At 45.1% G+C, this 22,135-nt stretch overlaps 2 protein-coding genes across 5 annotated transcripts in view; one reads left to right on the forward strand and one right to left on the reverse strand.

Annotated features, from left to right (window-relative positions):
* Positions 1-3,165, reverse strand: part of SMC4 (structural maintenance of chromosomes 4) — a 164,155-nt gene extending 160,990 nt beyond the window's left edge. Inside the window, exon 1 of one of the 2 annotated variants that reach the window (XM_069727413.1) lies at positions 2,994-3,165. The gene's annotated coding sequence lies outside the window, so the exon portion shown is untranslated. The remainder of the gene's footprint in view (positions 1-2,993) is intronic. The other variant, XM_069727414.1, reaches the window with a different exon arrangement.
* A 392-nt stretch (positions 3,166-3,557) lies between these two features.
* Positions 3,558-22,135, forward strand: part of IFT80 (intraflagellar transport 80) — a 187,924-nt gene continuing 169,346 nt past the window's right edge. The window contains exons 1-2 of one of the 3 annotated variants that reach the window (XM_069727415.1): positions 3,558-4,048; positions 19,087-19,163. In XM_069727415.1, coding sequence (XP_069583516.1) covers positions 19,127-19,163 — 37 coding nt within the window. In that variant the 5' untranslated portion in view covers positions 3,558-4,048; positions 19,087-19,126. Of the gene's footprint in view, positions 4,065-19,086; positions 19,164-22,135 lie in introns of all 3 variants that reach the window. The other 2 variants (XM_069727417.1, XM_069727416.1) reach the window with 2 other exon arrangements.

Here is a 22,135-nt window from a genome sequence, read left to right on the forward strand (position 1 = left end):
CCATACGCAGCGACCCCCCCACCACATCACCATACGCAGCGACCCCCCCACACCACCATACGCAGCGACCCCCCCACACCACCATACGCAGCGACCCCCCACACCACCATACGCAGCGACCCCCCCACACCACCATACGCAGCGACCCCCCCACACCACATCACCATACGCAGCGACCCTCCCACACCACATCACCATACGCAGCGACCCTCCCACACCACATCACCATACGCAGCGACCCCCCACCACATCACCATACGCAGCGACCCCCCCCACACCACCATACGCAGCGACCCCCCCACCACCACATCACCATACGCAGCGACCCCCCCACCACATCACCATACGCAGCGACCCCCCCACCACATCACCATACGCAGCGACCCCCCCACACCACCATACGCAGCGACCCCCCACCACCACCATACGCAGCGACCCCCCACCACATCACCATACGCAGCGACCCCCCCACTACCACATCACCATACGCAGCGACCCCCCACATCACCATACGCAGCGACCCCCCACCACATCACCATACGCAGCGACCCTCCCACACCACCATACGCAGCGACCCCCCCACCACATCACCATACGCAGTGACCCCCCCCCACCACATCACCATACGCAGTGACCCCCCCCCACCACATCACCATACGCAGCGACCCCCCACCACATCACCATACGCAGCGACCCCCCACCACATCACCATACGCAGCGACCCCCCACCACACGTAGTGACGATAATCCCTTTATGCAGAGATCCCCTTTCCCACTAGAGAGCAACCCACCCATGTCAATATATGCAGCGACCCAGTATCAGTATACAGTGATTCCCCCATATCCCTATAAATGCAGTTATACCCCCATATGCAGACACCTCCAACCCAATGACCCCTTTACCGAGTGACCTCACTCCCCCATATGCAGCGACACCTTCATACCCAGTAACCCCATATCCTTATATGCAGTACAACCTCCATATCCAGTGACCCCCCCATATCCTTATACGCAGCGACACCCCCATATCCTTATACGCAGCGACACCCCCCATATCCTCATACGCAGCGACACCCCCCATATCCTCATACGCAGCGACACCCCCCATATCCTCATACGCAGCGACACCCCCCATATCCTCATACGCAGCGACACCCCCCATATCCTCATACGCAGCGACACCCCCCATATCCTCATACGCAGCGACACCCCCCATATCCTCATACGCAGCGACACCCCCCATATCCTTATACGCAGCGACACCCCCCATATCCTTATACGCAGCGACACCCCCCATATCCTTATACGCAGTGACACCCCCCATATCCTTATATCCTGTGACCCCCCATATCCTTATATCCAGTGACACCCCCATATCCTCATACGCAGTGACACCCCATATCCTTATATCCAGTGACCCCCCCATATCCTTATACGCAGTGACACCCCCATATCCTTATATGCAGTGACCCCCATATCCTTATATCCAGTGACCCCCATATCCTTATATCCAGTGACCCCCATATCCTTATATCCAGTGACACCCCCATATCCTTATATCCGGTGACACCCCATATCCTGATATCCGGTGACACCCCCATATCCTTATATCCGGTGACACCCCATATCCTTATATCCAGTGACCCCCATATCCTTATATCCAGTGACCCCCATATCCTTATATCCAGTGACCCCCATATCCTTATATCCAGTGACCCCCATATCCTTATATCCAGTGACACCCCCATATCCTTATATCCAGTGACACCCCCATATCCTTATATCCGGTGACACCCCATATCCTGATATCCGGTGACACCCCCATATCCTTATATCCAGTGACACCCCCATATCCTTATATCCAGTGACACCCCCATATCCTTATATCCAGTGACCCCCCATATCCTTATACGCAGTGACACCCCCATATCCTTATATGCAGTGACCCCCCATATCCTTATATCCAGTGACCCCCATATCCTTATATCCAGTGACCCCCATATCCTTATATCCAGTGACACCCCCATATCCTTATATCCAGTGACACCCCCATATCCTTATATCCAGTGACCCCCCATATCCTTATACGCAGTGACACCCCCATATCCTTATATGCAGTGACCCCCCATATCCTTATATCCAGTGACCCCCATATCCTTATATCCAGTGACACCCCCATATCCTTATATCCAGTGACACCCCCATATCCTGATATCCGGTGACACCCCCATATCCTTATATCCAGTGACACCCCATATCCTTATATCCAGTGACCCCCCATATCCTTATATCCAGTGACCCCCCATATCCTTATACGCAGTGACCCCTCATATCCTTATACGCAGTGACACCCCCATATCCTTATACGCAGTGACACCCTATATCCTTATATCCAGTGACCCCCCATATCCTTATACGCAGTGACACCCCATATCCTTATACGCAGTGACACCCCATATCCTTATACGCAGTGACACCCCATATCCTTATATGCAGTGACCCCCGCATATCCTTATATCCAGTGACCCCCCATATCCTTATACGCAGTGACACCCTATATCCTTATACGCAGTGACACCCTATATCCTTATATCCAGTGACCCCCCCATATCCTTATACGCAGTGACACCCCCATAGCCTTATATGCAGTGACACCCTATATCCTTATACGCAGTGACACCCCCATATCCTTATATCCAGTGACCCCCCATATCCTTATATCCAGTGACCCCCCATATCCTTATATGAAGTGACCCCCGCATATCCTGATATCCAGTGACCCCCCATACCCAGCGACCCCCTCCATGGCCCCGCACAGCGGAGGTGACACGGCGGTATAGGTGGCCGCTGCCCAGCAGTTGTCAGTCCGGGCAGACACTCGGGCTCCGCAGTGTGATGACAGCTCTGCACACTCCCCCTCCGCCGCCTGTCACCGGCTTCTCTCACCTTCATCCCGCTAAAATTAAAAATCCACAAAGTGTGCGGAAAATCACCTCAGAAGCCGCCTCAGCCGCGCCCCCGGCTCCCTAGCAGCTTGCAGGAATTTTTTGCCGATTTTTCGCGGTGTTTTTGAGGCTGCCTGGCGCTTTTCTCGGAGCAGGAGCAGTAATTCCGCGGGATGCTCAGTCCTCGCCTGCTTAGCCCTCAGCTACTCCACTCGAAAATGGCGCCCAAAATCTAAACTCGAACCGAAGTTCGTTACAAATGCGCAGTGCATGCTGGGAGCCTAGTGATTTGAAAAAAAAACGGGGCCGTCTGCCATTTTCCAGAGAAAAACAGCGGCACAAAGCTAGTGACGCCACAGCGGGGTGTCTGCTCAGCACGGTCCTGGGGGGCTGTAATGAGCGCAACGGGCGCCCTAATAACGGCAATTACTAACTGAGAGGACTGGAGTAACGGACGACTACTGAACTACAAGGCGGCTTGAGAAGGCGGGATTACGTTGCCAAGCAACGGAAAGGGACGTCTAGTGGAGGCGTGGTTATTGCAAAGACCGCCTAGCAGGCGGATTCTCTTTCTTTTACCATTTTGAAGCGTTGATTGGGCAGTGCTAGATCACCTGACTAATCGGACGGCAACCACTAGCAGCCATTTTTGTAGCTGTCAAGTGTGTGTGTCACATATGATAAAGTATCCAACGTCTGTAGTGCAGGCCGAGGTCGGCAGTCCGACACAAGGGGGGAAGTTAACTTGAGGGAAGAGTCTGTCATGGAGCCTTACTCTATGTATCACTTTCTTTAGAAAACTTCACCCATTTCTGCCAACACTAAAAATGGCGGTAACTAGGTCGCTCTAGCTTTTCATTTGGGATATACGGATAGAGGGTCTTTCCCGAGTACTCAGACCACGCACTGCTTCGCGCTTTCTCCTCCGTCATGGGGTGACAGGGACCTCACTTCTCCAGTCTAGCCTCAACTTCCCGTGTGATTAAAAGCTAAATCTCGCGATAGGTTACCATGGAGACAGAACGCGGCCACAAAGCTGGAGTGGGAGCATAACGGAGACTGCACCGGGGAGAAAGGCCTCATCGTGTGCGAGCCCCGGAGAGGTGACGGCTACAAACCGTACATGCATCATGTGTTACATAGTATATGTCCTGTGGGCTAGTGTGCATGTATTATGTGTCCTGGGGGCTAGTGTGCATGTATTATATGTCCTGTGGGCTAGTGTGCATGTATTATGTGTCCTGGGGGCTAGTGTGCATGTATTATGTGTCCTGTGGGCTAGTGTGCATGTATTATGTGTCCTGTGGTCATCTGTGGGCTAGTGTGCATGTATTATGTGTCCTGGGGGCTAGTGTGCATGTATTATGTGTCCTGGGGGCTAGTGTGCATGTATTAGGTGTCCTGGGGGCTAGTGTGCATGTATTATGTGTCCTGGGGGTTAGTGTGCATGTATTATGTGTCCTGGGGGCTAGTGTGCATGTATTATGTGTCCTGGGGGCTAGTGTGCATGTATTATGTGTCCTGTGGTCATCTGTGGGCTAGTGTGCATGTATTAGGTGTCCTGTGGGCTAGTGTGCATGTATTATGTGTCCTGTGGGCTAGTGTGCATGTATTATGTGTCCTGTGGGCTAGTGTGCATGTATTATGTGTCCTGGGGGCTAGTGTGCATGTATTATGTGTCCTGGGGGCTAGTGTGCATGTATTATGTGTCCTGTGGGCTAGTGTGCATGTATTATGTGTCCTGGGGGCTAGTGTGCATGTATTATGTGTCCTGGGGGCTAGTGTGCATGTATTATGTGTCCTGTGGTCATCTGTGGCCTAGTGTGCATGTATTATGTGTCCTGGGGGCTAGTGTGCATGTATTATGTGTCCTGTGGTCATCTGTGGCCTAGTGTGCATGTATTATGTGTCCTGGGGGCTAGTGTGCATGTATTATGTGTCCTGGGGGCTAGTGTGCATGTATTATGTGTCCTGTGGGCTAGTGTGCATGTATTATGTGTCCTGGGGGCTAGTGTGCATGTATTATGTGTCCTAGGGGCTAGTGTGCATGTATTATGTGTCCTGGGGGCTAGTGTGCATGTATTAGGTGTCCTGTGGGCTAGTGTGCATGTATTATGTGTCCTGGGGGCTAGTGTGCATGTATTAGGTGTCCTGTGGGCTAGTGTACATGTATTATGTGTCCTGTGGGCTAGTGTGCATGTATTATGTGTCCTGGGGGCTAGTGTGCATGTATTAGGTGTCCTGGGGGCTAGTGTGCATGTATTAGGTGTCCTGTGGGCTAGTGTGCATGTATTAGGTGTCCTGGGGGCTAGTGTGCATGTATTATGTGTCCTGGGGGCTAGTGTGCATGTATTATGTGTCCTGGGGGCTAGTGTGCATGTATTATGTGTGCTGTGGGCTAGTGTGCATGTATTATGTGTCCTGGGGGCTAGTGTGCATGTATTATGTGTCCTGTGGGCTAGTGTGCATGTATTATGTGTCCTGTGGGCTAGTGTGCATGTATTAGGTGTCCTGTGGGCTAGTGTGCATGTATTAGGTGTCCTGTGGGCTAGTGTGCATGTATTATGTGTCCTGGGGGCTAGTGTGCATGTATTAGGTGTCCTGTGGGCTAGTGTGCATGTATTAGGTGTCCTGTGGGCTAGTGTGCATGTATTATGTGTCCTGTGGGCTAGTGTGCATGTATTAGGTGTCCTGTGGGCTAGTGTGCATGTATTATGTGTACTGTGGGCTAGTGTGCATGTATTATGTGTACTGGGGGCTAGTATGCATGTATTAGGTGTCCTGTGGGCTAGTGTGCATGTATTAGGTGTCCTGTGGGCTAGTGTGCATGTATTATGTGTCCTGGGGGCTAGTGTGCATGTATTATGTGTACTGTGGGCTAGTGTGCATGTATTAGGTGTCCTGTGGGCTAGTGTGCATGTATTAGGTGTCCTGTGGGCTAGTGTGCATGTATTATGTGTCCTGGGGGCTAGTGTGCATGTATTATGTGTACTGTGGGCTAGTGTGCATGTATTAGGTGTCCTGGGGGCTAGTGTGCATGTATTAGGTGTCCTGTGGGCTAGTGTGCATGTATTAGGTGTCCTGGGGGCTAGTATGCATGTATTAGGTGTCCTGTGGGCTAGTGTGCATGTATTAGGTGTCCTGGGGGCTAGTGTGCATGTATTAGGTGTCCTGTGGGCTAGTGTGCATGTATTAGGTGTCCTGGGGGCTAGTGTGCATGTATTATGTGTACTGTGGGCTAGTGTGCATGTATTAGGAAAATACTAAAACCCTATGTGTCATTTGTCTATACCTATGCCTATGGTAGATTTTGCCTATGGTAGATTTTTTTAGTCATATTAGTCTATACCTATGGTAGATTTTTTACAGTGTGCGGGAAATCAGCGATTCCGCAGAATTAATGAACATGTTGCTTTTTTTTCCGCGATTTGTTTTTTTTTCGACTAAAATATCTACCATAGGCATAGGTAAATTTGCCACATAGGGTTTTAGTATGCACCCATACTAAAACCCTATGTGGCAAATTTACCTATGCCTATGGTAGATATTTTAGGGTCTGTTTCCACGATCAGGAAACGCTGCGTGTCTGACGCTGCATAGAGCCGCAGCGTCAGACACGCAGCGTCCAGATGTTACAGCATAGTGGAGGGGATTTAATGAAATCCCGTCTCCACTATGCGTGGTAACACGCACGCGGCGGCCCTGCGACTCCGGACATGCTGCGCGTCTTTTCAGATCGCAGCATGTCCGTATATCTTGCGGCGACGCTGCGTCGCCGCAAGATATAGCACAGGGCCCTATGGTGGGGAGCGATGATGCCGGATGTGTGCTGTGAACACATCCGGCATCATCGCGTCCCAGAAAGGGGGCGGGGCTACCGCAGAGCGGCTAAGCCGCTCCGGCGATACCGCTGGCCATCCTGACCGTGGAAACATACCCTTAGTCGTATTCATCTCTGCCTATTTTAGATTTTTTTTTACCGTTTCATTTTCTTAATTTAGTTTTCCTTTCCACTTCACTCCATTTGAAGCAGAGTAACCAATTTATTTACATATGTATTTATTTGACATAAAGTTGCAATACATGAATGTAGGGGTCAAATTTTTTGGAAACTGAATAACGGTTTTGAGCTCCGTTTTTTTTATTGGAATATGTTCATATTAGTACAACAACGTTATCTTCAAAGTTTCATTAAGATCTTTTTAGGGATTCAGTCGTTATGCGCCATTTTCTGCCATACCTATGCCTACAGTGTTATCATGGTTGGAAACGGAAAAACGGTTTTGAGCTCCGTTTTTTTTATTGGAATATGTTCATATTAGTACAACAACGTTATCTTCCAAGTTTCATTAAGATCTTTTTAGGGATTCAGTCGTTATGCGCCATTTTCTGCCATACCTATGCCTAGTGTGTTATCATGGTTGGAAACGGAAAAAGGGTTTTGAGCTCCGTTTTTTTTATTGGAATTAGTTCATATTAGTACAACAACGTTATCTTCCAAGTTTCATTAAGATCTTTTTAGGGATTCAGTCTTTATGCGCCATTTTCTGCCATACCTATGCCTACAGTGTTATCACGGTTGGAAACGGAAAAACAGTTTTGAGCTCCGTTTTTTTTATTGGAATTAGTTCATATTAGTACAACAACGTTATCTTCCAAGTTTCATTAAGATCTTTTTAGGGATTCAGTCGTTATGCGCCATTTTCTGCCATACCTATGCCTAGTGTGTTATCACTGTTGGAAACGGAAAAACGGTTTTGAGCTCCGTTTTTTTTATTGGAATTAGTTCATATTAGTACAACAACGTTATCTTCCAAGTTTCATTAAGATCTTTTTAGGGATTCAGTCGTTATGCGCCATTTTCTGCCATACCTATGCCTACAGTGTTATCATGGTTGGAAACGGAAAAACAGTTTTGAGCTCCGTTTTTTTTATTGGAATATGTTCATATTAGTACAGCAACGTTATCTTCCAAGTTTCATTAGGATCTTTTTAGGGATTCCGTCTTTATGCGCCATATTCTGCCATAACTATTCCTATGGTAGTTTTTTTTCTAAAGTTGAATTTTTTGAATCTATTTTTTCTTTCCACTTCACTATTTAAAAATAAATTAGCGGAGGTTAAACTTTAATTGCGTTTTCCACAAGGCAAACCCATACATTTCTATATAGTAACTTTACATTTGAAATAAACACTGAATCCCTAAGAAGATCTTGATGAAACTTTGAAAATAAGTTTGTCATTAATATGAACTTTTTCCAGCAAGAAAAACAAAGCTTAAAAATGTAATTCTGTTTTCAACAATGTTAATTCATACATTCCTATATAATAACTTTACATTTCAAATAAACAGTGAATCCCTAAGTATATCTTTATCGAAAATGTTTGCCTTAAAGTACCTTCACACACAACGATATCGTTAAGGATATCGTTGCAACGTCACGCTTTTTGTGACGTAACAACGATCCCGCTATCGATCTCGTTATGTGTGACAGCGACCAACGATCAGGCCCCTGCTGGGAGATCGTTGGTCGTGGGGAATGATCAGGACCTTTTTTTTGGTCGCTGATCACCCGCTGTCATCGCTGGATCGGCATGTGACGCCGATCTAGCGATGTGTTCACCTGTAACCAGGGTAAATATCGGGTTACTAAGTGCAGGGCCGCTATGGGGGCCAGAAAAATACGGATTACACACAGACCAGCAGTGTGACTTGCGAGAAATACGCAGCGGTGTTCTATAGAAAAGCCGGCAATTCAGTGCGGTGTACAGTAAAATCACACTGACAGGTTAGAATAGAATAGCTAAGATAAATGTCTACACATAGTATGTGTGTGTGTGTATATATATATATATATATATATATACACACACACACACACACACACACACACACACACACACACACACACACACACACACACACACACACACACGATGGTGGCCCGATTCTAACGCATCGGGTATTCTAGAATATGCATGTCCACGTAGTATATTGCCCAGCCACGTAGTATATTGCCCAACCATGTAGTACATTTCCCAGCCACGTAGTATATTGCCCAGCCACGTAGTATATTGCCCAGTCACGTAGTATATTGCCCAGTCACGTACTATATTGCCCAGCCATGTAGTACATTTCCCAGCCACGTAGTATATTGCCCAGTCACGTAGTATATTGCCCAGCCACGTAGTATATTGCCCAGCCCACGTAGTATATTGCCCAGTCACGTAGTATATTGCCCAGTCACGTAGTATATTGCCTAGCCACGTAGTATATTGCCCAGCCAGGTTTGTCACATTTAAAAAAATAAAAATATACTCACCTTTCTGAGGGCCCCTTGTAGTCCACGGCAGCTTCCGGTCCCAGGGTTGGTATGAGCGCAGGACCTGTGATGACGTTGTGGTCACAGGCAATATACTACGTGGGCTGGCCAATATAGTACGTGGGCTGGCCAATATAGTACGTGGGCTGGCCAATATAGTACGTGGCTGGGCAATATACTATGTTGGCTGGGCAATATACTACGTGGCTGGGCAAAATACTACGTGGCTGGGCAATATACTACGTGGGCTGGGCAATATACTACGTGGGCTGGGCAATATACTACGTGACTGGGCAATATACTACGTGGACATGCATATATTTCCGGCTTTTCTCTCTAACACCGCTGCGTATTTCTCGCAAGTCACACTGTTGGTCCGTGTGTAATCCGTATTTTTCTGGCCCCCATAGACTTTCATTAGTGGATTTTTTGCGCAATACGGTGACAAACGCAGCATACTGCAATTTTCTATGGCCGTAGAAGACCGTATAATACGGATCAGTAAAACACGGCTGATAGGAGCTGGGCCATAGAGAAGCATTGTACCGTATGCAATCCGTATTTTATGAACCGCTCATACGTCCGTAAAACTCGCAGGTGTGAGGTCGGCCTAAGGCAAAAATTTTCGATAAAGATATACTTAGGGATTCAGTGTTTATTTCAAATGTAAAGTTACTCTATAGCAATGTATGGGTTTGCCTTGTTGAAAACGCAATTAAAGTTTAACCTTTGCTAATTTATTTTTAAATAGTGAAGTGGAAAGGAAAAATAGATTAAAAACATTCAACTTTAGAAAAAAAACTACCATAGGCATAGGTATGGCAGAATATGGCGCATAACGACTGAATCCCTAAAAAGATCTTAATGAAACTTGGAAGATAACGTTGTTGTACTAATATGAACATATTCCAATAAAAAAAACGGAGCTCAAAACCGTTTTTCCGTTTCCAACCGTGATAACACTGTAGGCATAGGTATGGCAGAAAATGGCGCATAACGACTGAATCCCTAAAAAGATCTTAATGAAACTTGGAAGATAACGTTGTTGTACTAATATGAACATATTCCAATAAAAAAAACGGAGCTCAAAACCGTTTTTCCGTTTCCAACCGTGATAACACTGTAGGCATAGGTATGGCAGAATATGGCGCATTAAGACTGAATCCCTAAAAAGATCCTAATGAAACTTGGAAGATAACGTTGTTGTACTAATATGAACTAATTCCAATAAAAAAAACGGAGCTCAAAACCGTTTTTCCGTTTCCAACCGTGATAACACTGTAGGCATAGGTATGGCAGAAAATGGCGCATAACGACTGAATCCCTAAAAAGATCTTAATGAAACTTGGAAGATAACGTCATTGTACTAATATGAACTAATTCCAATAAAAAAAACGGAGCTCAGAACCGTTTTTCCGTTTCCAACCGTGATAACACTGTAGGCATAGGTATGGCAGAATATGGCGCATAAAGACTGAATCCCTAAAAAGATCCTAATGAAACTTGGAAGATAACGTTGTTGTACTAATATGAACTAATTCCAATAAAAAAAACGGAGATCAAAACCGTTTTTCCGTTTCCAACCGTGATAACACTGTAGGCATAGGTATGGCAGAAAATGGCGCATAACGACTGAATCCCTAAAAAGATCTTAATGAAACTTGGAAGATAACGTCATTGTACTAATATGAACTAATTCCAATAAAAAAAACGGAGCTCAAAACCGTTTTTCCGTTTCCAACCGTGATAACACTGTAGGCATAGGTATGGCAGAAAATGGCGCATAACGACTGAATCCCTAAAAAGATCCTAATGAAACTTGGAAGATAACGTCATTGTACTAATATGAACTAATTCCAATAAAAAAAACGGAGCTCAAAACCGTTTTTTCCGTTTCCAACCGTGATAACACTGTAGGCATAGGTATGGCAGAATATGGCGCATAAAGACTGAATCCCTAAAAAGATCCTAATGAAACTTGGAAGATAATGTCATTGTACTAATATGAACTAATTCCAATAAAAAAAACGGAGCTCAAAACCGTTTTTCCGTTTCCAACCGTGATAACACTGTAGGCATAGGTATGGCAGAAAATGGCGCATAAAGACTGAATCCCTAAAAAGATCCTAATGAAACTTGGAAGAAAACGTTGTTGTACTAATATGAACTAATTCCAATAAAAAAAACGGAGCTCAAAACCGGTTTTCCGTTTCCAACCGTGACAACACTCTAGGCATAGGTATGGCAGAAAATGGCGCATAAAGACTGAATCCCTAAAAAGATCTTAATGAAACTTGGAAGATAACGATGTTGTACTAATATGAACTAATTCCAATAAAAAAAACGGAGCTCAAAACCGTTTTTTCCGTTTCCAACCGTGATAACACACTAGGCATAGGTATGGCAGAAAATGGCGCATAACGACTGAATCCCTAAAAAGATCTTAATGAAACTTGGAAGATAACGTTGTTGTACTAATATGAACATATTCCAATAAAAAAAACGGAGCTCAAAACCGTTTTTCCGTTTCCAACCGTGATAACACACTAGGCATAGGTATGGCAGAATATGGCGCATAAAGACTGAATCCCTAAAAAGATCCTAATGAAACTTGGAAGATAATGTCATTGTACTAATATGAACTAATTCCAATAAAAAAAACGGAGCTGAAAACCGTTTTTCCGTTTCCAACCGTGATAACACTGTAGGCATAGGTATGGCAGAAAATGGCGCATAACGACTGAATCCCTAACAAGATCTTAATGAAACTTGGAAGATAACGTTGTTGTACTAATATGAACATATTCCAATAAAAAAAACGGAGCTCAAAACCGTTTTTCCGTTTCCAACCGTGATAACACTGTAGGCATAGGTATGGCAGAAAATGGCGCATAACGACTGAATCCCTAAAAAGATCTTAATGAAACTTGGAAGATAACGTCATTGTACTAATATGAACTAATTCCAATAAAAAAAACGGAGCTCAAAACCGTTTTTTCCGTTTCCAACCGTGATAACACTGTAGGCATAGGTATGGCAGAATATGGCGCATAAAGACTGAATCCCTAAAAAGATCCTAATGAAACTTGGAAGATAATGTCATTGTACTAATATGAACTAATTCCAATAAAAAAAACGGAGCTCAAAACCGTTTTTCCGTTTCCAACCGTGATAACACTGTAGGCATAGGTATGGCAGAAAATGGCGCATAAAGACTGAATCCCTAAAAAGATCCTAATGAAACTTGGAAGAAAACGTTGTTGTACTAATATGAACTAATTCCAATAAAAAAAACGGAGCTCAAAACCGTTTTTCCGTTTCCAACCGTGACAACACTCTAGGCATAGGTATGGCAGAAAATGGCGCATAAAGACTGAATCCCTAAAAAGATCTTAATGAAACTTGGAAGATAACGTTGTTGTACTAATATGAACTAATTCCAATAAAAAAAACGGAGCTCAAAACCGTTTTTCCGTTTCCAACCATGATAACACACTAGGCATAGGTATGGCAGAAAATGGCGCATAACGACTGAATCCCTAAAAAGATCTTAATGAAACTTGGAAGATAACGTTGTTGTACTAATATGAACATATTCCAATAAAAAAAACGGAGCTCAAAACCGTTTTTCCGTTTCCAACCGTGATAACACACTAGGCATAGGTATGGCAGAATATGGCGCATAAAGACTGAATCCCTAAAAAGATCCTAATGAAACTTGGAAGATAATGTCATTGTACTAATATGAACTAATTCCAATAAAAAAAACGGAGCTGAAAACCGTTTTTCCGTTTCCAACCGTGATAACACTGTAGGCATAGGTATGGCAGAAAATGGCGCATAACGACTGAATCCCTAACAAGATCTTAATGAAACTTGGAAGATAACGTTGTTGTACTAATATGAACATATTCCAATAAAAAAAACGGAGCTCAAAACCGTTTTTCCGTTTCCAACCGTGATAACACTGTAGGCATAGGTATGGCAGAAAATGGCGCATAACGACTGAATCCCTAAAAAGATCTTAATGAAACTTGGAAGATAACGTCATTGTACTAATATGAACATATTCCAATAAAAAAAACGGAGCTCAAAACCGTTTTTCCGTTTCCAACCATGATAACACACTAGGCATAGGTATGGCAGAAAATGGCGCATAACGACTGAATCCCTAAAAAGATCTTAATGAAACTTGGAAGATAACGTTGTTGTACTAATATGAACATATTCCAATAAAAAAAACGGAGCTCAAAACCGTTTTTCCGTTTCCAACCGTGATAACACTGTAGGCATAGGTATGGCAGAAAATGGCGCATAACGACTGAATCCCTAAAAAGATCTTAATGAAACTTGGAAGATAACGTCATTGTACTAATATGAACTAATTCCAATAAAAAAAACGGAGCTCAAAACCGTTTTTTCCGTTTCCAACCGTGACAACACTCTAGGCATAGGTATGGCAGAAAATGGCGCATAAAGACTGAATCCCTAAAAAGATCTTAATGAAACTTGGAAGATAACGTTGTTGTACTAATATGAACTAATTCCAATAAAAAAAACGGAGCTCAAAACCGTTTTTCCGTTTCCAACCGTGATAACACACTAGGCATAGGTATGGCAGAAAATGGCGCATAACGACTGAATCCCTAAAAAGATCTTAATGAAACTTGGAAGATAACGTTGTTGTACTAATATGAACATATTCCAATAAAAAAAACGGAGCTCAAAACCGTTTTTCCGTTTCCAACCGTGATAACACACTAGGCATAGGTATGGCAGAATATGGCGCATAAAGACTGAATCCCTAAAAAGATCCTAATGAAACTTGGAAGATAATGTCATTGTACTAATATGAACTAATTCCAATAAAAAAAACGGAGCTGAAAACCGTTTTTCCGTTTCCAACCGTGATAACACTGTAGGCATAGGTATGGCAGAAAATGGCGCATAACGACTGAATCCCTAACAAGATCTTAATGAAACTTGGAAGATAACGTTGTTGTACTAATATGAACATATTCCAATAAAAAAAACGGAGCTCAAAACCGTTTTTCCGTTTCCAACCGTGATAACACTGTAGGCATAGGTATGGCAGAAAATGGCGCATAACGACTGAATCCCTAAAAAGATCTTAATGAAACTTGGAAGATAACGTCATTGTACTAATATGAACATATTCCAATAAAAAAAACGGAGCTCAAAACCGTTTTTCCGTTTCCAACCATGATAACACACTAGGCATAGGTATGGCAGAAAATGGCGCATAACGACTGAATCCCTAAAAAGATCTTAATGAAACTTGGAAGATAACGTCATTGTACTAATATGAACATATTCCAATAAAAAAAACGGAGCTCAAAACCGTTTTTCCGTTTCCAACCGTGATAACACTGTAGGCATAGGTATGGCAGAAAATGGCGCATAAAGACTGAATCCCTAAAATGATCTTAATGAAACTTGGAAGATAACGTCATTGTACTAATATGAACTAATTCCAATAAAAAAAACGGAGCTCAAAATCGTTTTTCCGTTTCCAACCGTGATAACACTGTAGGCATAGGTATGGCAGAATATGGCGCATAAAGACTGAATCCCTAAAAAGATCTTAATGAAACTTGGAAGATAACGTTGTTGTACTAATATGAACTAATTCCAATTAAAAAAAACGGAGCTCAAAACCGTTTTTCCGTTTCCAACCGTGATAACACTGTAGGCATAGGTATGGCAGAAAATGGCGCATAAAGACTGAATCCCTAAAAAGATCTTAATGAAACTTGGAAGATAACGTTGTTGTACTAATATGAACATATTCCAATAAAAAAAACGGAGCTCAAAATCGTTTTTTCCGTTTCCAACCGTGATAACACACTAGGCATAGGTATGGCAGAAAATGGCGCATAAAGACTGAATCCCTAAAATGATCTTAATGAAACTTGGAAGATAACGTCATTGTACTAATATGAACTTATTCCAATAAAAAAAACGGAGCTTAAAACCGTTATTCGTAATTCTTACCAAAGTGATGATGGGAGAGCCTGGTGTTGATGCTTGACTTCAGTAAGGTACAGTCACACATAGCGACGCTGCAGCGATATAGACAACGAGCCGATCACTGGAGCGTCGCTGTTTATGTCGCTGTAGAGACGTCAAACAGAACGATGCAGGAGCGATCCAGTGACGTAACGGCGACTCGCTTATTGTTCTCGCTCCATGTAAAACGTTGCTGGCGTAGTTGTTTTTGATGTCAAACATGACGATACGCGCCGATCTAGCGACCAAATGAAGTTCCGGACTTCTAGCTCCGACCAGCGATGGCACAGCGGGATCCAGATCACTGCTGCGTGTCAAACACAACGAGATCGCTATCCAGGACGCTGCAACGTCACAGATCGCTGTCGTTCTCGTTGCAAAGTTGCTGAGTGTGACGGTACCTTAAGATATGCCCCAGCCAGCATGTCCACTTACTCTGCATTCTGTTGTTGCCAGGGTACTGGATGTGTGAGAGGAGGGTTTATAAACTATCTCAAGGTAGACAATATTAGGCTAGGTTCTCATTGCGTTAGGGCAATCCGTTTAGCGCTAAGCGCTAGTGGATTGCGCTAACGCAATGTCTTTTTAGGGGTCGTTCCGTATTTTTCGCGTTTTTTTTCTATAAAAATGCGATAAAAACGTGAAAAAAACGCTTACATATGGTTCCCAATCATTTCAATGTAATCCGCAAAACTTGTGCAAATGTTGCGATTTTTTTTCCGCGAAAAAAAACAAATCGCGGAAAAAAAAGCAACATGTTCATTAATTCTCCGGAATCGCTGATTTCCCGCACACTGTAAAAAATCTACCATAGGTATAGACTAATATGACTAAAAAAAATCTACCATAGGCAAAATCTACCATAGGCATAGGTATAGACAAATGACACATAGGGTTTTAGTATTTTCCCATGTATTATGTGTCCTGGGGGCTAGTGTGCATGTATTAGGTGTCCTGTGGGCTAGTGTGCATGTATTATGCTTCCTGGGGGCTAGTGTGCATGTATTATGTGTCCTGGGGGCTAGTGTGCATGTATTATGTGTCCTGGGGGCTAGTGTGCATGTATTAGGTGTCCTGTGGGCTAGTGTGCATGTATTAGGTGTCCTGTGGGCTAGTGTGCATGTATTAGGTGTCCTGTGGGCTAGTGTGCATGTATTATGTGTCCTGTGGGCTAGTGTGCATGTATTAGGTGTCCTGTGGGCTAGTGTGCATGTATTATGTGTCCTGGGGGCTAGTGTGCATGTATTATGTGTCCTGGGGGCTAGTGTGCATGTATTATGTGTCCTGGGGGCTAGTGTGCATGTATTATGTGTACTGTGGGCTAGTGTGCATGTATTATGTGTACTGTGGGCTAGTGTGCATGTATTATGTGTCCTGGGGGCTAGTGTGCATGTATTATGTGTACTGTGGGCTAGTGTGCATGTATTATGTGTCCTGTGGGCTAGTGTGCATGTATTATGTGTCCTGTGGGCTAGTGTGCATGTATTATGTGTCCTGGGGGCTAGTGTGCATGTATTATGTGTCCTGGGGGCTAGTGTGCATGTATTATGTGTCCTGGGGGCTAGTGTGCATGTATTATGTGTACTGTGGGCTAGTGTGCATGCATTATGTGTCCTGTGGGCTAGTGTGAATGTATTATGTCATCTGTGGGCTAGTGTGCTTGTATTATGTGTCCTGTGGGCTAGTGTGCATGCATTATGTGTCCTGTGGTCATCTGTGGGCTAGTGTGCATGTATTATGTGTACTGTGGGCTAGTGTGCATTTATTATGTGTACTGTGGGCTAGTGTGCATGTATTATGTGTACTGTGGGCTAGTGTACATGTATTATGTGTACTGTGGGCTAGTGTGCATGTATTATGTGTCCTGTGGGATAGTGTGCATGCATTAGGTGTCCTGTGGGCTAGTGTACATGTATTACCGTATTTTTCAGACTATAAGACGCACCGGACCATAAGACGCACCCCAAATTTTCAGAATAAAAATAAGGGAGAAAAAAAATGTTTCAAATGGCGGTACGTCTTACAGTCCGAATTCAGCTTACCAGTGAAGGGATCGGCACAGGTGGAGAAGTGGTCACAGGGGTCTTTCGGTGGTCCAGGCTGGTGCGTTTGCCTTCAGGAAATCCCATCCCAGGCTGGTGCTCTGTGCTTGGGCATGGGTGGAGGCTCTGTGCTTCGGGGTAGTGGCTGTGCTCCGGGGCAGGGGCTGTGCTCTGCTCTAGAACAGTGGCTGGGCTCCGGGGCAGGGGCTGTGCTGCGGGGCAGGGGCTGTGCTGTGGGGCTGTGGCAGCAGCTCTCTGGGCTCAGTGAGGGCTCCGAGGCAGTGGCTGGGCTCCGGGGCAGGGGCTGTGCTGCGGGGCAGGGGCTGTGCTGTGGGGCTGTGGCAGCAGCTCTCTGGGCTCAGTGAGGGCTCCGAGGCAGTGGCTGGGCTCCGGGGCAGGGGCTGTGCTGCGGGGCAGGGGCTGTGCTGTGGGGCTGTGGCAGCAGCTCTCTGGGCTCAGTGAGGGCTCCGAGGCAGTGGCTGGGCTCCGGGGCAGGGGCTGTGCTGCGGGGCAGGGGCTGTGCTGTGGGGCTGTGGCAGCAGCTCTCTGGGCTCAGTGAGGGCTCCGAGGCAGTGGCTGGGCTGCGGGGCAGGGGCTGTGCTGCGGGGCAGGGGCTGTGGCAGCAGCTCTCTGGGCTCAGTGAGGGCTCCGACGGCATTTCGTCAAAGCCCGGTGGCCCCCCGCTCATCCGTTAATGGCATGGCCATGTTGCGGTGGCCTCCGAGAACATGGGCGCCGGGAAAATGGCCGCCGGCTGGCGCACGCTCAGATTCAGATCTTGTTGCCGAGATCTCGCCCCGAGATCTCGGGAGATGAGATCTCGTTGACGAGATTTGAATCTGAGCGTCCGGCGGCCATTTTCCCGGCGCCCATGTTCTCGGAGGCCACCGCAACATGGCCATGCCATTAACGGATGAGCGGGGGAGCCACCAGGCTTTTTCGAAATGCCGTCGGAGCCCCAACTGAGCCCAGAGAGCTGCTGCCACAGCCCCACAGCACAGCCCCTGCCCGCAGCACTGCCACAGCCGCACCAGCATGGGAAGGGAGGCTGCATCGGGGCCGCCGCCGCTGCCGCATGATTTGTAAGTATATTGCGACTACAAGACGCACCCCCATTTTCCCCTAACATTTTTGGGGAAAAAAGTGCGTCTTGTAGTCCGAAAAATACGGTATGTGTCCTGTGGTCATCTGTGGGCTAGTGTACATGTATTATGTGTCCTGTGGTCATCTGTGGGCTAGTGTGCATGTATTATATGTCCTTTGGTCATCTATGGACTAGTGTACATGTATTATGTGTCCCGTGGGCTAGTGCACATGTTTTATATGTTGCCACCTTTGGGCTAGTGCCCTCACTTAGGCCTCATTCACACGTCAGTATTTTGCATAATGGTTGTATGCCAAAGCCAGGGGTGGCACTTCCAAAGAAAAACCTTAAAGATTGACCCTTGTCCTGTGTTTTGGAGACACTCCTGATTTTGGCAACAAATACTGATGAAATACTGATTTGTAAATAAAGCCATACTGGCTGTCCTGGGGAATCCTGACAATGTGCACAGTGCACGCTGTCCGGATTCCTAGGCTGCAGACTCCTATCAGACGACCGGACAATCTTTCCGGTCAGTACATAGGCAATATGACATTTATTGTAAGGAGAACCCACTGCCTCTTTTCTGTGTAGGTGAAAGTTTACAGACCATTATCTGGAGGCTTCTGCAGTCACCTCTCCTTTTTCTTCCATCCTTGTAGGTCTACGTTTTAATTCCTGACACATTTATATTTCAGCAAGATGAGATTCAAGACTTCATTACTGAAAGAAGCAAAGCATATCCTTTACATTCCGGAGCGGACCCTTAGATCGGAACGTATTCTTGTCCTACGATGTGGTTTCTGTAACCAGAGAAGACGTGGGAACGACGACGGCCACATTATTAACGTGATCTCTGGGAAATTTTGGGAAATGTGGTTGTGTGCGTTTTGTCGCATCTTGCGTCCAACTGATTGTTTCTGCATATGGAGATGTGTAACAATGGCAGGTTTATAGAAATAACCGCAGAATCTAGAAACGCCGTGTACTCGGGATAATGGGAGCTGTGGGTTTGCTGATCACATCCTAGGGGTTTATTCACACATGTATTGGAGTATATTTAAACTGAATTTTCATTGAAAATATTTTTGGGGAAAATGTTTTTGTTTTTTTTATTTTGGCACAATGCCGAAATGCCAGAAAGTAGCCTTTACAGCTTGACAAGAGTCAGGTCATCTCTACATCTGACGTGTGCTTCTAACTGGGCGACATGGTGACAAGGCACGTGGCCAAAGATCTCAGTATGCCGCTGCATAAGGTAATTGAATGGGGTCCCACCGTGACCTGCAAGGTACCGTTATTGCGCCAACCAAATCGGAAAAATCTAACTGGTTCAGAATGTTTGCGCCTTTCTTCTTCTATCTACACTGTCTTGCTTCCCCATTCACACCAGTTTTACTGCAGCAGCATGGAGCAATCTGTGGCCGACGTCACTGAGTAGCCCCAGCCTTAAGGCTCAGCAGATGTTAGTTTTCCATATCCCTGTTTCATGCATAGCACTCGTACCTATGATAGCCTATTGGGCTATTCATATGTTTGTTTTTTTTCCGGATCGAGTGTTCGAGACGTGTCCAATTTTGATACGGGGGGTCGGATAAAAAAATCGGCAATGCAAGTCTGTGAAAAATTGGAGCGCACTCGGATGACATCTGAGTGCAGTCCGATTTTTCAGACCGATAGAGAGGAGAAGGTGAGAAACTCTTTCTTTTTTTTTTTTTTTTATTTACCTCCATGTGCAAGAAAAACTGATCAAAAGATCAGTCTGCTTTTCTCGTGCATGGAAAATGGTGAGGTCTGAGGACTGTGCCACCATATATTATTACAGTAGTGTGTGATCTGCTGCTCTGATTTTGTTGTTGCGCAGAGTTTATGCTGCATTTCGTTGCTACAAGAGCCAGGCCCGAGTCTGGGCTTTTCTCTGCTTTCTGTCCCATTTTGCAGGGTTGCGCTTTTCCATACAAACCTTTCTGCAGGCCGGCCTTTCCGTGCCCACTTGTATTGTTCCAATCAGACATTTCCTCTAGTCCTAATAGTTGTTACGTTGCCGCTGCTTATGCCTTTGAGTGTGTCCATCATTGTGGATCTCCCATTACATCTGTATGAAACCCCCAGACGGGGATCTTATAGTAGGGAATGTTTCCTGCTGTAATACTGAAGCAGTCACAGCAGTTTTCTAGGAATTGCTACATATTTAGCTGGTAAAGCAGCAGCTCTTTTAGGGTATGTGCACACCTGGCATTTTTGCAGCATTTTTTTCTACAGCGAAAACCTTTGCTCTTGGCAGTAAAAACATTGCATATAAACTGCAGCTGTGTTACACGTGTGATTCTTTATAGTACTTGTTAGTTTTAGTCACCTGAAAGGCTGCAGAAACACACCACATAAATGTTAAAATGTTATGCTGCGTTTTTCCCTACGTTTTTGCAGCTTCTCATTACTTTCAATAGGTAAAAAAAAATTGCCAAACCACTGAAAGTGCTCAAAGTGCAGTGTTTAAAATGAATCCGGGAATTTTTTATGAAATCTCTTTGCTTTTGCTGGATTTCTAAAACGCAGCTTCTTTTCCACCTGAAAAAAACTCACCAAAAAAATAAACTGCTGCAAAAATGCAACATATGAACATATCTATAGAAATAAAAGTGAAAGTGACTCAAATCTGCACATTACAAGTGGACATGCACATGGTGCTGCCCATGCCTGGAGATGCCATGATGGCACAGGTGAAGGGTTGGCATGGGGGCATTAAAAAACTACTATGTCTGGGCCAAGGTTTTCAGATAGAGAGTAATTTCCTCTTGATGCAGGAAACTTATTAATTAATTTATCATGAAGACACATAAGTGACTGGGGTGGAAAGGTTGCATCTGTTAAAGGAGCCTGTCATTATATTTGCGCTGCAGAACCGGGCATGTACACAGGGAGAGAGCTGTCAATCAACTGGAACAGGGTGGAGAGCGGCTTTTCAGTCCATATAAAACCTACTTAGCTGCAGTCATGCAGCCAGGCTCTGATGTTTGCTGCCCGTGGTTCTGGCAGCATGACTCTAATGACAGGTTCTCTTTAAACAGTTGGTAATTTTCTGATGGTGCCAATAATACTTGAATTTCCGAGTAGGAGATAATCTGCGGTACCCGGGAGCGGCTACTAAACAGTGTGTGGATCAGGGCTGTGGAGTCGGCATGCCAAACCTCAGACTCCACAATTTCCCTGACTCCGACTCCCCAGCACTGGTAAAGTGCAGCACAGATTTATCTCAGCTCAGACTCCACAGCATTGGTCACTACTGAGCATGTGCATAAAGTGCAGCACAGATTCATCTCCGACTCCGCAGCACTGGTCACTACTGAGCATGTGCATAAAGTGCAGCACAGGTTTATCTCAGCTAAAAGCCGAGATCCTTAGATCAGGAACAGAACAGACATTTATAGGACATTTCACAACTTTCCCAAATTCTTATGAGAACATTTACAGCACATCCTGCATTGTACTACTGTACCCAATGTATTATATGTTTTAGGAGTCCGTCCATTTTATACTGACTCCGACTCCACAGGCCTGGTGTCGATCTTGCGCTGTGCCGCCTCTGTACATTGTATCATGTGGCTGCTACAGGATAACAGCAGAGCAGTTGGGGTGTCGGGTGTAGTATGTTCCCTGGTGATCGGGGGCCACACAGAATGACATTGTGGGCTGCAGGTTGTACACTTGTCT

This window comes from Ranitomeya imitator, chromosome 5, assembly GCF_032444005.1.
Source record: "Ranitomeya imitator isolate aRanImi1 chromosome 5, aRanImi1.pri, whole genome shotgun sequence".
Lineage (NCBI taxonomy): Eukaryota > Metazoa > Chordata > Amphibia > Anura > Dendrobatidae > Ranitomeya > Ranitomeya imitator.